This window comes from Dinoponera quadriceps, unplaced genomic scaffold (assembly GCF_001313825.1).
Source record: "Dinoponera quadriceps isolate SergipeBrazil2010 unplaced genomic scaffold, ASM131382v1 scaffold4679, whole genome shotgun sequence".
Classification (NCBI taxonomy): domain Eukaryota; kingdom Metazoa; phylum Arthropoda; class Insecta; order Hymenoptera; family Formicidae; genus Dinoponera; species Dinoponera quadriceps.
The window spans coordinates 13105-26439 of record NW_014558649.1 but is presented as its reverse complement, the minus strand read 5'-3'; the positions used below and the strand labels follow the sequence as shown (position 1 = coordinate 26439).

Sequence of the window (13335 nt, the reverse complement as noted above, 5' to 3'; positions counted from 1 at the left end):
GAAAAAACACAAAATTCGCGATACTTTTTGAACAGACCTCGTATAGTAAAGTAATAAATGTACAATAAATTTCAAATTTTACATTTTTTTTCCTGTCCCAAATATTGTAAATACTTACAAATGTATGTAGCTATTGCGAATGGGTCATCCGGTTTCTCCATTATTTGCTTCTCGATCTTTTTTATAATATTAAATAGGTTGTCTTCCATATTTACCATTTCACCATAAGCGATTTTTTCCAATAAATCTAAGTTTTTATCCCAATAATATTCTATGCAACGGGCACAGAAAGCTTCATAAAGTTTTTTTAACATCTACAAGTATTATTACTTTATTAATACTTCAATAAAAGAAAAAATTTTTTTAGCGTTAAAAACTCTACCGTAAAAAATAAAAAAGTTGATGACTCTTTGTTAGATGTTTCAAAGATATGTAGATGGTGGAAACATAACGTTTCAATGTAATAACTGGCAATACATTTCCATTTCTGATTATCTCTGAGTTTCTAAAAATATAATAATTATTATTAAAGCTAATTTCATATTAATCAATATTTATAATTTCGTAAGATATTGTTATACTTTTAAGTGACGTATTATTGGTTTAGCTCGTCCGTATTTAGACAGAATATCTTTTTCAAATTCATAAAAACTTAATCGCCAGTAACGATTTTGTTCTGCACCGAAAATTTTTTTATTGTTTAATGGTTTAGGAACCAGGAACCAGTATCTATCGCAATCCTATAAGAAATAACAGATATTATTATACAGGATAAAAATCCTTATCCTTTTTAGTAATTACTTTAGTATGTAATAAGGATACAGGTTATTTCAATGCTGGGATACATACTTGTGTATAAGTTCTAGTGCATGGCGGTGCATAACAGCGACTTGAAAATGCTAAGACGGGAACCAAATCAATACTGACTGACCGATTAGAAATTTGCAGCAATAATGTAAATGCTGGACCCGATTTCTTAATTTTTAACTAAAAAAAATGATGAATGTTTAGAGATAAGTAGAAATTTATGTACTTTTGATTCAAATTTGAATGAAATGATATATGTTTTCGAAACATGTTTTACAATATAATATACCGACAGTATAATTGTTGATTTTATTATTTTTATCGGTGACGATATTATTAGCTGCTGAACTCAGGACGCTTTCAAACCATCTACGGAATTTCTCTTGGTTTAAATACGATTGATCATCAATGAATGACATCATATCTCTAAACAAAAAAGTATATTTCTTTTTTTTTGTTGCACTGGTTTAAAAAAAAATAATTTTATATTGCAATACGAATTATACCGGAGTGCTTTTGAATCCATATTTAATGTATCAATTTCACAGTCATATATTTTAGTATAACCTGGTAAGTTTGTGTTAAACTGTAATAATTCATAATTACTAATTATTGAGTAAGAAACACATAGTATGTCTTTCTATTAAGTAGAGCATTGCTATTACCTTCATGCCCTTAGCTTTTTTGAAAGGTAATTGAATAATTAAATTTAAGTCAAATTCATCGGGTGAGCCAACCTTCGTTTTTTTATAAAAACTACCAGTCCACACAATTCTATTATATGTTTTTTTAAACAATGAGTTTTGCATTTGCATAGTTTTTATTAACTCTTGAAGAACCTGTAATATACATGGTAAATATACGAATACATGCGAAATTTTGAATATTATTAAGTGTGCAAACGAATAATACAAATTTTTCAGCTAAATTCGAGATTTATTTTAAAAGAAAGTAAAACAAATTTTTTCAATCAAAGTATTCGCCATTACTTTCTATAACTTTAAGCCATCTTTCAGGCAGCTGATGAATTCCACCTCGAAAAAATGTTGTGTCTTTAGACACGATAAAGTCGTAAGGCCATTTTCAGATCTCATCCACTGATTGGAAATAAATATCGGACAAAGCATGTTGCATCGACCGGAACAAATGATAATCAGATGAAGCAATGTCTGGTGAATACGCCGAGAGCTGCAAGACGTCCCAGCCAAGATTCATTATGGTGTCTTTTGTCTTGGAGACAATGTGTGGCCTGGCGTTGTCATGCAACAATTTCACAAGACGATCTCCTTTACCAATATACGGGCGTTTTTGTTCTAATTCTTGATTCAAGCAAATTAATTGGCGTTAGTAACAGTCCGCAGTAACTGTTTTACCCGGTCCCAATAACTCATAATAAAGCACGCCCTTGATATCCCACCAAATGCAGAGCAGAATCTTCTTTCCGAAGCGATTGAGCTTTGCGACCGATGTTGATGGTTCACCGAGATTTACCCATCACTTTCGGCGTTTTATATTGTCATAGAGTATCCATTTCTCATCGCCCGTAACGATTTTCCACAAGAAAGACTTTCGACGCTGCTTATTGAGAAGAGAAAAACACGCTGCCACACGTTGATTTTTATTAGTTTCAATGAGTTCATGCGAAACCCATTTTCCTTCTTTTTAGATCTTACCCATCTCATGTAGGTGTTTGGAAACAACTTGCTGCGTTATTCCCAACTGCTCTGCAAGCTCCTTTTGCATTTATGCCGAATTCCCTAGCAAGCAATTGTCCTAAATCATCGTTCTCGTGTTTTCGAGGACTTCCAGGACATTGTTTGTCGATCAGACTAAAATCACCACTTTTAAACCGCTTAAATCAAATTGCGCACACATCATACGATATAACACCTTTGCCGAGAAAAGAATAAATCGATTCGCATGCTCTTGCAGCATTTTTTCCTTGTTTAAATTCATAAAGAATACAGCGTCTGATATGCACCTTATCTGTTGCTATGTTTGACTCTACTGAACTGAATACTTTTGAAGGTTGTGTTGGGCCTTTCGCCATACTAAATATAATTTTTAATAGCTATATGTCAACACTACATAATCGTAAAAGAACGGGAAAATCAATTGATTTTAAAACTAATTTCTTAACTATTTAAAAACATGTGGATTATTCATTTGTACACTTAATATATATACAAATTAATTCTCGGTTCTAATATTATATGAATTGTAACACTTATTTAAGCGGAAAATTTTCGCCGCCAATTTAAGGGCTGTATAGTACCCACATGATAAATCATAAAACCGGAATATATAGCTGACATACATAACTTCAAACAAATCATCGCGAACGCAGTAAACACGATGGTGTCTGACAAGCAACACATTAGGCGTTGTTGCTCTTCGCATTTCAGTTAAAAAAAAACATGTTCGAGGCAAAGAAAATAAATTGTGAGGCATTAGGGGAAGGTGCTGTGTTTTCTAATAAAAAGTGGTTCCAGACATTCCAGAAATTTTAACCTAGAGGATGACGAACGTCTTGGACAATCCAAAAAGATAGAACGATAGAACGAAGAAGAAAAGACGACGATTTGAAGAAGCTTGTCGAAAATCCATGCCAATCTCAAGCAGAATTAGTTGCAGCATTAGGAGTTACCCAACAAACCATTTCTATCTGGTTAAAAAAACTGGGCAAAATTCAAAAAGAAAGTCGATGGGTTCCGCATGTACTCTCCGTTGACAACAAAGCGAGACGCTGTGATACGGCTTTGTCTCTGTTATCCAGGTTTAAGAAAAAAGACTTTTTGTATAAAATAGTGACCGGTGATGAAAAGTGGATGTATTATAACGATCTCAAAAGACGAAAACCGTGAGTTGATCCCGGCGAACCATCAACATCGATCGCAAAACCCAATATTCATGGCAAGAAACTTCTTTTATGCATTTGGTTGGACTTTAAGGTGATATGTTATGAATTGTTTGTGATATATTATGAGTTGTTAAAACTGCGTAAAACTATTACCGCTGAGCGTTACAAACATGAACTTTTACGTTTAAATAACGAAATTCAACACAAGAGACGTTTTACGAGAAACAGATTTAGGTCGGTCATTCTATTGCACGATAACACGAGGCCGCACACGATGAAAGCAATCAAGGACACACTTGATTCGTTGGGCTGGAAAATTTGATCATATCCTCTTTATTCATCAGATTCCCGTCAGATTTTTACTTGTTTTGGTTCAGTATTATTTAACAGATTCCAACTGCAAAACGTTTAAAGAGGTCGAAAAATGCATTACCGACTTTATTGACTCTAAACCAGCGTCCTTTTACCTAGAGAAGAATCGTCACCTACTCGAAAGATAGCAAATAATGCAAATGTATACAAGGTGTATGCATAAGTTCTTTCCGGTTTTTCGGTAAAAAAAAAAAACACGTAATTTTCAAGGGAAATTAATTTTTTTTAATTCAAAATATTGGCCATCGGCTTCTACACATCTCGCCCATCTTTCAGGTAATTTATGAATACTATGCCAGAAAAACTGCTTGTCTTTTGCGGCAAACCATTCGTCGAGCCATTTTCTAACTTCCTCGAAATTGCTGAAATGCTGCTCTGCGAGCGCGTGCCCCATTGATGCGAAGAGGTGATAGTCAATTGGCGCCAGGTCTGGGGAATACGGCGGGTGCGGAAGGATGTCCCATCCAAGCGATTTCAAGGTGTCTTTCACTGGTTTTGCTGTGTGAGACGGCGCATTGTCGTGTAACAAAATCACTTTGCCATGTCTTCTGGCCCATTCCGGTCGTCTTTCGATTAATGCGTGGTTTAAATTAATCATTTGTTGGCGATAGCGTTGTGTATTAACGGTTTCGCCGGGCTTCAAGAGTTCATAATACACAATACCGCTCTGGTCCCACCAGACACAGAGCATGGTCTTCTTGCCGAAGCGATTTGGCCTTGGTGTTGATGGACCGGCTTCGCCAGGTGAAAGCCACGATTTTTTCCGCTTCGGGTTTTCAAAATAAATCCATTTTTCGTCACCCGTCACAATTCGATACAAAAATGATTTCCTTTCGTGGCGTTGAAGCAGCATTTCACAAGTGACTTTGCGATTTTCCATTTGACGTTCATTCAAATTGTGTGGGACCCATTTACCGAGTTTATTGATCTTTCCCATTGCTCGTAAACGTCTGCTGATTGTTTCTTGTGATACATGTAATGCTTCTGCTAATTGCCGTTGAGTTTGAGTTGGGTCATCATCCAATACATCATCCAAACTCCCGTCTTCGCATTTTTGTGGTCTACCAGAGCGCTCACTGTCTTTCACATTGAAATCACCATTTTTAAATTGTCGAAACCATGTCTCACATGTTCTAATCGATGGAGCGTGTTCACCATATGTTTCTACCAGCAAACGATGACTTTCAACAGCCTTTTTCTTTTGATTAAATAAGAAAAGCAATGCGTGCCGCAAATGTTCTTTTTCAGGCACAAAACTCGACATGATCACTGAACGATAAAACAAAGACGCTAGTTTTTGGCGGACTCAACTTGTGTGTGTTTGTGGTTTTAAATGTCAGACGAACAAAATGACATATGTGTCAAATTAATAAGCTGCGTACTTTTCGCTGGCGCCATCTCTTAGTTAAACCGGAAAAAAACTTATGCATACACCTGGTAGATGCTGCTGGAGATTACTTTGTTGATTAAAGTGTATTCTGAGTTTATATAAATAAGTTAATTTTCATTTAAAAAGGCCGAGAATTAATTTTTACACTTAATAATGCACGGATATATACAAATAATTACCGTTTTTAAGAGCACATTTGTATCTCTTATATCCTTAGGTTCCAAACTTATATATCGTTTATTTATTTCATTGAATATCGTATCGTTAGTAAGATATTTTTTAATCTTTGGGTCCATATTGTTAAACTTTCAATATCTGAAATTGTTATAAAATTATATTGTAAAATTATTGTATTCATTTTTCGATAACATCATCTTAATATATTTTGTGCGTAGAATGACAGATGAAATCGATCGTTATAAACAAATATTTAAAAAATCTTAAAAAAAATTCGTTGTATTTTGCAAGTGCATCAATATGCAATAATAAATATCAGTAATCGATTTCTCTTATATTATTATGTATGAGTATTAAAATAATGTTATCGGAAAGTGAATACTTTATGAGATACTTCATATCTTATATTGAAAAATATTAGAATAAAAAGTAAAATATCTGGGAAATATCTGGAAAATATCTGGAAAAAATTCACTTTTCGACGATCTTACTCTAATACTTTTATACCTAAAATGAACACAGAAATCGATTGAAAAGAGTTGATTTTACGAAAAAAGTTATAAATAAAAACTGCAAGATCTATATTTTTAAGATCGATATAAGATGGTAATACTAATATTTTATTAACATCTTTTTTAAAGGTTATTTTAAAGTGAAATTCAATCTTTTATATATAAATGGGATCTATATTTTTTTAAACATAAACATATTACTCTTTGTTATTGTACTTATAGAAATACAAATGTAAGATAATCGAAAAGTGAATAATTTCCAAATTATTTCACATTATATCTTGTGACAATTTTCATTATAAAATATAAAATATATCTCGTATTTACGACAGGATTGAGTAAATTAATTTTTATTTTTAACTAAGTTGAGTTAAAAGTTAATAGCCTACAAAATTAATTTCGTTAATTAAGAGTTACTTAAACCAAGAAACTTTCAATCAATTGTTTCTAAAGCAGTTGAAGCAGAAATCATCAGATCCTGTGTCTATGAAGGCTTCTTCAAATACTGAAATAGTGAGACAGGCAATGATAAAGAGTCCTCAGCGCTCAATCAAGAAACATACTGAATTCTTTTTCCACAACTTTATCGTATTTTGGCAAGGAACTATGACATTGAATGTTAAAAATACCGGCGGAATAATCGTTACATAATCACATTTTAGTCGCCATTTAAAAAAAAACGAACGAACCAACGAATGTATGGTATATAGCAAGGCTGCTTCATTATCACTACTGGCGTTTTCGATTTGCTGACTCGAGCTGATTCAGGCAGAATGCCAATAATCTCTGCAGTATTGCAATCTAAAGTTCACGTTACGTATACTATAGTTTACAACATTGTAGAAATTCATTCAACATTGTATCGGAACACTCCTCGAGTCGGATTGAGTCAGCAAATCGAAAACGTTATAAAATAGCATTCGTTATACAATAGCGCTTCCCGTCTAATATAGTGTTCCATTTTAACTTTCGCATAAAAATATCTCGAAAAATAGAAGATATGGAAAAATGTTTCAAACAAAAGTTATATAATCTAAAAGGAGACAAATAATGATAAAATCAATTTTCGAGAAAAATCGATTTTTCAAGGTCAAATGGAGATCGTCGCCATTTTTATATGAGAACTCCTACTTTTTATTACATAGTCCTGTAACTGACGTCAAAACGTTTTTAAAATACTATCTATTTGTCTTTTATGTATATGTATCTATATGTCTTTTATGTAAGCTATCACCGAGATATGAGGCTTTAAAATTTACACACCGCCGGATTCGCTTTACCCGATGTATAGTGCAAAGAGGTTAAAATGTCCTACTACCTTATTTATAAAAATGCAAAATCGACGAATAATTTCACCAATGAAGGCAAAATTGAAGGATGGTCCAACCAATGAAGGCAAAATCGGTGGTTGATCTAGCCAATGGAGGCAAGCTCGGAGAATAATTCAGCCAATAAAGACAAGATCGGTGGTTGATCCAGCCAATGAAAGCAAGATCAGTGGTTGATCCAGCCAATGAACACAAGATCGGAGGATGATCCAGCCAATGAAGGTTAAATTGGTAGATTACGCTTCTGGAAGAACACAGTTGAACGTTACTCAGGTCTTCCAATGAAATATTCAAAATTTCCGCCATTATTCCGTAAGAACAATCGAAGTTTACTTTAGAAGTTTTCTAAAATTGATCTCAGTATCTCTAATGACTGGATTAACCGATTTTGCCTATGTCTAGACGAATTAAAATTATGTACATAACAATAATTCTGAATTTTTATTATGTCCTAACATAATTTTAATTCATCCGGACATAATTTATATTCGAAGTTTTTATTTTACCGCGATATATAATAATTTTTATTCGATGATTTAAAATTATGTCTAAATATAATTTTAGTTCCACGAATTAAAATTATATTTAGACATAATAAAAATTCAAAATTATTTTTATTTACATAATTTTAATTCGTCTAGATATAATTTTAAATCGTCAAATAAAAATTAAGTCACAACATAATTTTTATAATTAAAATTATATTGTTACATGATAATAATTCGATGTATTAAAATTATGTCTGGCTGTAATATTATAATTCAAAATTATTTTTATATTTAGATATAATTTGTCGAATTATTATGATGTAGAAACAATTTTATTTCAAAAGTTAGAAACACAATTTTTCTTTAGATAATTATTTTTCTGATATTTTTCATTAGATTGAATTTTTTGATATTATTAAAAAATAAAATTTTAAATTTTAAAAAATTTTAATAATATTATAAATATTATTAAAATATGCATAGAAGAGAAGAAGAATTAGAAGAATGCGTGCATAAAAAGGAGAATTAAAAATATATTGGTATAAAGATATATTATAAAGATTATATTGAAAGTAAAAATACTTGAGGAACAAACGTCGATTTTGCATATTATATATGATATATTATGTGCGTGNAAAGCAATGCTGGAAGTCTTCTTTTGTAAGTGTATTTAGGAGCTCCGCCGATTTTCGCTTCACCTCTTCCATCGACTCGAATCGGGTTCCTTTCAAGACAGACTTGATCTTTGGAAACAGGAAAGAGTCATAGGGTGCTGAATCAGGCGAGTACGGCGCGTGTTCGAGCATTGGAGTGCCTCTAGCGGCTAAATAACGCTTCACAGACAGCGCGTTATGGGCAGGCGCATTGTCCTGGTGCAAGATCCACGACTTGTTTTTCCACAACTCCGACCGTTTCTTACGAACTTGCTCTCGCAGTGTTGCCAAAACTTTCAAATAGTAAGTTTGGTTTACAGTTTGACCCTCTGGAACCCATTCAGTCATCACGATGCCGTTGATGTCGAAAAAAAACGATTAACATGGCTTTAAATTTTGATTTCGACATCCTTGCTTTTTTCATTCTTGTGGATGCAGGAGTTTTCCAGTGCATGGATTGCCGCTTAGTTTCAACATCGTATTGGAATATCCAGGTTTCATCGCAAGTGATGATGTTTTCCATCAATTCAGGCTCTTCATCTAACCTCTCAAGAAAATCTGAGCAGATCTGTTGACGGGCGAACTTTTGGTCAGAGGTCAAATTTTTTGGGACCAACTTCGCACAGACTTTCTTCATGTTCAATTCGTCATGTAAAATTTTTCTGACAGTTTCTTTATCGGCGTTTACAGTCTCAGCAATCATCCTAATGCTCATACGACGATCTCCGCGCACAATTTCTTTGATTTTGGTCACTGTTTGCGGAGTTGAAACGTCGACCTGGACGTTGGTCATCTTCGGTGCTCTCTCGGCCTTCAGAAAACCGTTTATACCATTCGAAAACACGCGCACGAGATAGAGAATTCTCACCATAGGCCTCTTTCAACAAGTTATAGCACTCAGTCGGAGTTTTTTTTAATTTAACGAGAAATTTCATATTGATCCGTTGCTCGTGTTTTTCGTCACACATTGTCGGCACGAGAAAAAAACACGTTCGTTTCTAACCTCTATAAAAAAAATACTACTACAGCGACAAAAACGAGTTTTCGTACAGGAATAGTAGACACTTCCACCTATCCAACGCTGCATTCGCTTCCCCCCTTCCTCTCTAGGACGACTTCTGCGCGCGCAGTCTCGTTATTTAATAGCCAGACCTCGTATATTCACAACGCGCTTACACGCAATAAAGAAAATTGCTTATATTGAACATAAGCATTATTAAACAAGAACGACACGAAATCGCTTCGCTTCAGAATATCAAGCGGAAAAAGTGAAATAACGAACGGTCAGCCGCGCCGCTGAATGAGACGAAATAGCCGGATTTCAATCGAGTGGTATATGCTTCTGCGAATTCTGCGTGTTGTGCTAAGTTGTGCTAATCGAGTTTGATAGAGAACTGTTTACAGATATACTGAAATTTGCAAGGTTGACAAAATAATTGGTAAAAAGATTCAGAGATAAAAAAAAATTTTTTATTTTCGAAATTTCTACATTTATGCTGGATTGTGCTAAACGAGTACAGCAACTTTTCCTAATGGTAAATTTACATTAAACCATCGCCGTTCAACACAAGTACAACTTTTCTTAATGGTAAATTTACATTAAACCATCGCCGTTCACAGTTCAATTAAATTTCGATTTCAGTTCTTCCGTTAATCTGTATCTCGAACTTCATACCCTTATAACTTTTGAACCGTGATAGATAATCGAATTCTGCAAGTTCTGTTGAATTGAGGTCTATCGATCTAGGTTAGCACAACTCAGCACAAGTGACAAAAAATATAGCAACTGCATTGTCAAACAAAAGTTGGACGTTTCTTAAGTGTAAATTCGCGATTTCAGACTTTGAATTAAAATAACTCAGCTTCTAGACAATGTAGGGCAAAAACAAAAGTAGTTTTATTAAATAATATAAATAAAAAAAATCGATTAAATTGTGACAGTCCAATTTGCCCGTGGTCGGGCGTCGAGTGCGAAATTAAATGTTTAACGTCGCGTTGGGAGCAGTATCCCGGGTGAACTCGCCAGATTGCCGGGTTCGGAAAAAAGAGATTCGTGCCTCATGATAATAAAAGAAAACAAAATAACAACGAAATAAATATATTCAGAAACAAATGTGCGCTTGAGATCAATCGGAGTGATTTCGATATAACTGTTTACAAAACAAATGCGGTATTGACATGCGGTATAATCGCAATTGTTTCGTCGCTAGTCGCGATAACGCGATGGGATGCTGGTGCACCTGTTCGCTTCGGTCGAGCTATGTGTAGCGGCTCGCGGCGCGGTGTTGACAAATATTTTTCAGATGGCGCATTTCGGTGCCGACTCACGTCGGTCTTTGGAGATGTTTACGTTCGTGGGTCTTTAATTCGCAGTTCGGCAGTTTAACGCGGTATAACGTTCTTCCACTTTGGGGAACGACGAGACTGATAATAATAATCAGCGGGGGCGGCAAACATACCGCCCCAGTTTCGTTGGTCCTTCACTATCTGACGACGGACGAGACCGAGAATACTCGGCAAAGGCGGCGAATGTATCACCCCAGACTATTTGCCGCTCGGGACAGTAGCGGAACATAATTAGAGGATCGAGAAAACTTGACGGAAGCAGTGAACACATCACTCCGGACTATATTAACCGTTTTAGTGCCAGGGGTTTTTAAAAATCCGCGTCGGATTGTGCCATGCAGCGCGATAGCGCTTCGTTCATTTATCTGCGAGTAACGCCGATCGACGCGATCGCGCTGCTTTTTTTTCGTCGAAATATGCCGCTCGGCGCGCTCGCGCTTCATTTCATCAGTCATATCAGAAACGTTATACTAAACACTCAAAAGTTTGTAAAATTTAGAACCGAGCGCGTTGCGAATTGATGATCGTGACCAAACATCGCGGCACATTTAACCACAGTACGCGAACAGCGCGATCGCGCTGCGTGGCGCTAAAACGGTTAAAATATGATTGGAAGGACTGGTCCTATTCGGAGGCTGTGAAGATACAACAGAGGCAATAAACTCACCACTTCGACACCGAAACACGAGCTAGTGTAAACTATTTCGTCTGAAACCGGAGCTGGTTGTCACAAGTTACGGCGGTGAATTACAGGTGCGGAACGGTGCTGTCTTCTCGATGACACGCACTTTTAACCGCGATCGGAGACGTGTTGTTACTTAGCAACGCGTGTCGCTGTATGTATGATATTTGAAAAATATGCCTCACACGTGACTTTACACGCATAATCTTATTTATCACATTGTTTACATCATTAAAAATCGCTGTTTCTTGGAACATGGAAAGTAAGAAAAGGCAGATAATATTCTTGTACAATTCAAACTTAGTCAGAGTGAAGCAACGCGAAATATAAATACTGCTTTTGGGGAAGATTTTATAAGTGATCGAACCACCAGACCTTGGTTCGAAAAGTTTCGGTTCAGTGATACAAAACTCGACAATTTGCTTCACGGCCATGCGCTATCAATGATTGATGTTTTGAAAGACATGAAGCAGACTCGCGTTTATCGATTCGAGATATTGCACACAATATCAGTGTTCTTTATTTGACTGTTTCCAAATATCTCAAGGTCATGAGAAAAGTAGAAAACTTGACAAGTAGGTACTACATGAATTGTCTGAGAGACAAGATTCGCCGCGTGGAAGTCAACTCTTCTTTGCTTTCCTGACATAATAATGACGGAACATTGAATCGAATAGTAACATGTGATGAAAAGGATCTTTTATAATAATCGTCGACATTCTGTGCAGTGGTTAGATGCCGATACGACACACATGCTGTAACCGAGGCCTTCATTCATGTAAGGTCTTAGTGTCTGTATGGTAGTCTGCTAAGAGTATTGTGCATTTTTCATTTTTGAAAATGGTGAAACTGTAAATGTTGAAAAATATTGCCAAGATATTGACGCTATAATAGAAAAAATGCGTATTAAACAGCCGGTGTTATTAAATAGACACGGTACATTATTGCTTCATGCTCCAATGTTAGATCTAAAATTGCAAAACAAGCTATTAAAAATTTTAAAAAATTACAAATGCGAAGTTCTCCCTCACGTTTCTTATTCCACTAGTCTTTCTCCAAGATGAAAAACGAGAAGCTTGAGAGCGAACGTGGCATAGCAGATAGCGCAAGGGTCTGCCATACTAGCGATCCCGAGTTCTCGATCCAGGATATAAAGCCAAAAACATTTACGCTCGTGTCTCTTCTCGGAAGGCAATGGCAAACTACCGAGAGTATTCTTGCCATGAGAACCTCTTTGAATTAGTGCCGTTCGGAACCGGCGATAAACTGTAGGTCCCATATGCCTGTGTATAATCAACGTGCGCACTCACAGGCATGTAAGAGAGGTCGCCACGCCCGGACACGGGCAACATGACTGAGTAGTAGTGCGACGATGCACCCCCCCGCGGCAAACACCGCGGCCGACCGACCATCCGTCGGCCGCAGAACGGCGCTTCGCGCCAATAAACAAATCCACGCGCGGCGCACACGTCCGACACGTGTACACGTTGGCAACAACAATTGTTGTCAAACGCGCACGTGTTGGAAAAACGTCTCGGGAGCGGTATAAAAGACCGCTTCGCCGCAGTATCGAGACCTGATTCCGCCGGAGTCAGCCGGATCGTAAGATCGGAGCTGCTCCGGATCCCGATCCCCAAGTCGAGAGACAGCGACGGTGCGTACGCTGTCACCGCTGTGCGTTCGCAGCCGACTCGACATCCTACCATCCGGATAGAACGAG

At 36.2% G+C, this 13335-nt stretch overlaps 1 protein-coding gene across 1 annotated transcript; it reads right to left on the bottom strand.

The window, feature by feature from the left end:
• Positions 1-118: 118 nt before the first annotated feature.
• Positions 119-12784, bottom strand: LOC106749942 (the record flags this gene model as incomplete). Its single annotated transcript, XM_014629918.1, has 9 exons — positions 12647-12784; positions 5609-5744; positions 1473-1646; positions 1314-1393; positions 1101-1233; positions 850-987; positions 582-740; positions 383-505; positions 119-314 (listed from the first exon to the last, which is right to left on the bottom strand). Coding segments are annotated over exons 2-9 (1120 nt in total), but the record flags the coding sequence as incomplete, so codon positions are not given.
• Between the last annotated feature and the right edge of the window lie 551 nt (positions 12785-13335).